General features: G+C 33.2%; 1 protein-coding gene across 1 annotated transcript in view; it reads right to left on the reverse strand.

Annotated features, from left to right (window-relative positions):
- nars1 (asparaginyl-tRNA synthetase 1) overlaps positions 1-4,197 on the reverse strand; it is a 19,054-nt gene extending 14,857 nt beyond the window's left edge. The window contains exons 1-3 of the mRNA XM_016440102.1: positions 4,010-4,197; positions 1,342-1,424; positions 1,192-1,257 (exon numbers count right to left, since the gene is read on the reverse strand). Coding sequence (XP_016295588.1) covers positions 1,192-1,257; positions 1,342-1,424; positions 4,010-4,043 — 183 coding nt within the window. The 5' untranslated portion in view covers positions 4,044-4,197. The remainder of the gene's footprint in view (positions 1-1,191; positions 1,258-1,341; positions 1,425-4,009) is intronic.
- Between the last annotated feature and the right edge of the window lie 831 nt (positions 4,198-5,028).

The following is a 5,028-nucleotide window of genomic DNA, read 5'->3' on the forward strand; positions in this document are numbered from 1 at the left end:
TACTTTTAGATACGCTGTTATTTGTAAATGCTACTGCTTATGTTAGCTTTTAATATACGGTTTTATCCTGATTAAAGATTTAATACAGTACGGCAACTGCACGCGCGTCCATTTTAACGCTTCTCATAGCCATGTGAAAATGGAACAGTTCATTGTTATAGCTGAGCTGAATGAGAGAGAGAGAGAGAGAGCGAGAGAGAGAGAGATGTAGAGCGTGTGCAGAGCAGGGGAACGCGAGGAACAGTATTAAGAACCGCTGCTGTGACAATGTTATTAGTCTTATACTTAATTTTCAATTTGTTTTATTTTTTATATTTATTTTTTCCAGAACAGAAGATATAGCTAATATAACATTTCATACATTTTAAAATACTAGACTGGAAATTATTATTATTTATATTTTTTTTTTTACATGTCTGCACAGATTTGCGCATCAAGAAGTAAACACTAAATAAACCCTAAACTTGTATGTTTATGGGAGGCTGAGATATCTGAGAGCTATTAAATTTGTATTTAATTTAAATTGACAAAAACAGCTGTTAAATTTAGGCAATGTGAATTCATATACACTATATATAATTATAACATGTTTATTTTAGTTTACTAAAATTATAAATATATAAAAAAAATCTTGTTACTTGAAATAAAATAGCCATTACTATAATAAAATAAAATATAAAAAACTAAACTTTCATTTATTTTAACTTGATGTACTAAAATAATTGAAACTAAAACATAAATTACAAATGTATAAAACGATATAGATTTACAAAAAATAAACAAATAAATAAATGACAAAAAACACACAACAGAATTACTAAATCTTTAACTAAAAATGGAAAAAACAAAAATAAAAGTTTAAGTGAATTCAAAATATTAATTAAAAACTGTAGCAGTATATAATGTGCATACAAAAAGAAAACAAATTCTGAATACTTAAAAAAAAAAAACACAGTTACTGTATCAGTTTTAAATTGAATATTTTATAGATTATTTAATTCTATAAACTTGTCGTTTTTGTATTGGGTTTAATGAGTCAGGCTTCCCTGATTGATGATACTTCATAATACCTTTTTTATTGTAAAAGTGTACATTTATGTCAGGAACCAATCTTTCGAATCAACAGATCGATATGATTATTTCTGCTACTGTTAGTTGCTGGTTAGTAAGTGTTATTCGCAGGTTTCACACCTCTCCTTCCTTCTGTGAGTCCACATAGATCACCGGAAATGGTTCTTTTCCAACAAACAACAGTGCCTGGAAAGATTACAAAGAGCATTAAGGAATGATAAACCAAGTATGAAAATCTGAAAATGATCTGCATCAGCCGGGATGAGGCACCTTGAGTGGCGTTTTAAAGGGCTTCTGCTCTGATCCGTCTCCATCCACATCACTGCCCTGTTTATCAGACACATACAGCTCTTCTGCAGGAGCAAACGACAGCAGCGTTAACATTTCTCCAGCTTGCATGCAGCCCTCTGGGGAATACCCATTATACAGTCCACACTTTGATCGATGTCTTTAGGACCAATAGTTTTTGAGAAAAGTGGGTTAAAGTGCCTCCTCTGCCAGTGTACGGAAAATAATAAGGTTTGCATTCCGTACAGCGCACATACCTTGATTTTATCGGCAAAAATGGACATTTAACTGATCAACTGTGAACTGTTTATTTATTTTAACTGAAGAAAACATTATTTAAATTAATATGAAAGATGAGTATCCTTTTATTTGGTTAAAATGGAAGTTAATTGCTGCTTTAAAGGGGTAGTTCACTGGTTTTTTTCTAGGCTTGATTGTGTTTATGGGGTGCAGTCTAACATGTGTTAATGCTTAGTTTTTTTTAAAAAATGCATTATTTTTCACATAATTTCCCTTTATTCCACACCGCTCTGTCCCTTCTCTGAGAAACACGCTGATCATTTCCTGCTTTTATGAAGCCCCTCCCTCAGAAATACATGATGGGCTCTGATTGGTTAGCTAAAAAAGTGAAATCGCAATCAACCACCCCTTTAATAAAGGACCATGCGAGTTAGCCGTTCATTTTCTGTGCACTACTTACATTGTGTGTGTAACGTGTGTTTTTATGTGGACAGACAACGTAACGTTACTTTTTTCATGAAAAATTGACTTTGAAATAACAACACAATCAACTGAGTTTCAGATCATGTTTAATTTGTTAAAGAATAACCATTTAAAATGTTAAAATATTCTAATTAATTGATCCTTGATGAATATAAATATGTTCACTGCACGTCTGTGCTGACAGATGTGCTGCCTCTCTTTAAAAATGCCCATTTCAAAGCATTTATTCAACAAAAGGTAATATATTTAACAATTTGTGATAACATAATATTCATTTCATAAAGGCTGTAGTACTGTGAGAAACATAAATTAAATAGAAATGTACATTTTCGCTGCTCTAGTAGTCTCCCCACCCAAGCTGCAGTCTTGAAGTGTAGCTTGCCCACCGTCCGTTTTCAAGCGCAGTGGGCGCACCTAGCAAACTTACTGAAATCACACTGAAACAAATGGCGGGTGGGTCTCTGTCTTGGTCGGGGGTGAAAGAGGGAGAAATAAGGATGACACAGATATATAGTTTATGCACGACCTGGAAGTATTTATTCAGCGATCGGCGCTAAAACATCATCTGTACGGAACATCGTTGTGTGTGAGAAACATAAATTAAACAGAAATGTACATTTTCGCTGCTCTAGTTGTCTCCACCCAAGCTGCAGTCTTGAAGTGTAGCTTCAGTCTTGCAGTCTTGTAAGTGTGTTTATTTCTTGTCTCAGTGTTTAGCGCAGTTGTCGTTGCTAGGAAACGCTTGTTTTGTTTACTGTGTGGAGATGTGCTGAAATCGCATTTGGTCTCGTACTGTATCACGTACCTTGTCAGTGTCGTGCAATTCAATTTGAGTTTTGTTAAACGAATAAAAAAAAGAAGCTTAGTTTACCGCGGAAGCGGTCACGGTAAGACCGAAGAGTGTAAGGACCATCGACTCTACCGTGCGACTCCACCGGGCAGGACACCGGCAAAGGATATAAGTATCGCTTTTTATGCCTCCTCTTTCCTACTACTTGTTTCACTTCTGTTTCAGTTTTTTAAGTAATGTTGTCATTTTATTAGTTTTTTATTATGTCTATATAGATTTTTTTATTAAGTTTTAGTTTTATTTCATTTGAGTTATTTCGGTACTTCAACATACAAAATGGATATGAAATAATATATATATATTGAATGTATTTATATATATGTACATGTATATGTGTTTGGCTGTACATACCTGTACGGAACATCGTTAGTCTACGTAACTTTTGACCTGTAGTGTATATTGTTAGAAAATATTTCTATTTTAAATAAATGCTCTTCTTTTTTACTTATTATTGATCAAAGAATCCTGAAAAAAAAGTATCACGGGTTCCAAAAAAATATGAAGCAGCACTGATAATAAATCAGCATATTAGACTGATTTCTGAAGATCATGTGACACTGAAGACTGCAGTAATGATGCTGAAAATACAGCTCTGCATCACAGGAATACATTAGATTTTAATGTATATTAAAATAGAAACACGTTATTTTACATCATAATAATATTTCACAATATTACATTTTTTCCTGTATTTTTGATCAAATACATGCAGCCTTGATGAGCAGAAGAAACTCCTTTAAACAAAACATTAAAAATCGTTCTGATCCCAATATTTTGACCGGTAGTGTATGTATATGTGTATATATATATATATTAATGTAGAACAGTGATATAAATGAAAACCGCGGTGTATTGGGGTTTTATGTAGTATATTGATCTATATAAAAACATTATTGGTGTTATATTGAATAACACACATAGATATAGTACGTGTGGTGTACTGCAGTATGTATAAGTACAGTATGTGTAGTAACGTTATAGATCAGTTTATAGAGTAATAATACGATCTGACGCAACCCTGCAGTCAATATGCATCATCTTCATCTTCATCACCACCAAAATCATCTTCAAACTCACGGATCGACATCTGAGCGACGCCCTCGTCCGCCATATCACGCTCTGTAGGCCGCAGAAGAGTTGAGTCCGGTTTGGTCCGGTTCGGTTCGGAGCAGTTTTGAGGGAAACGCTCCGTTAAACGGTTCCGTCGTCTCGCTTCCTGTCACTACACACACGCTCACGAGCCACTGGCGACGCATGCGCGCAGGCGCGAGCCGTTCTACGCTGTCGCTTCAGCCGGGGATTGGCCCGTTCGCAAGATGACGCTTTTTCGGGGAAGCTGATTGGTTGGGGTGAGGTGATGGGGCGGGAGTTTGAATAAGGGCGAGTAGAATTGGTTGTTTTCTGACGTCCGTCAGTCACTAAACCTGTTTCTGCGCAAACATTATATAATATTCAGGCAGCATTTTTTCTTTCTTTCATCATTTAAAATGTTAATTTTTAAAAGCTGCATGAAATATATTGTTGAAATATAAAACATATTTAGTTTCAACCTTCATATACCAAATATATTTAAAAATGTTTTGCAGGTGCAAGAAAACACACTTCCAAGCTTACATTTAAGCAAATCCAAATGTGGATAGCCTACTACAGATCAAAACAGCAATTATAATGATTTAGTAATGCTTAATTTTATACATAATTTAAATATATATTTGTATTATATATATATATGCTATATATCTGCTAAATGACTAAATGTAAATGTAAATATATATATATGACTGTATTACGTTATATACAGTGTTTATGTGTTATAGACAACAAATAAAGTGTTTCTTCAAATGTATTTTCTTGGATTAAAATATATAGTGCAAAACACATTTTTAATGCTTTTAAAATATGTATTTATATATTTACATTACATTTACATTTAGTCATTTAGCAGATGCTTATTGTATAATAAATTAAACAAAAAAGAAATAGAATACAAAAACATTAGAAAAGCTAGTGTCCAGATATAGATATATAGATATATATATATATATATATATAATAAAAATATTTAAAAAAATGACCAAAAATATATTAGAAGAAAA

This window comes from Sinocyclocheilus anshuiensis, unplaced genomic scaffold (genome assembly GCF_001515605.1).
Source record: "Sinocyclocheilus anshuiensis isolate Anshui unplaced genomic scaffold, SAMN03320099.WGS_v1.1 scaffold1151, whole genome shotgun sequence".
NCBI classification, from domain to species: Eukaryota; Metazoa; Chordata; class Actinopteri; order Cypriniformes; family Cyprinidae; genus Sinocyclocheilus; species Sinocyclocheilus anshuiensis.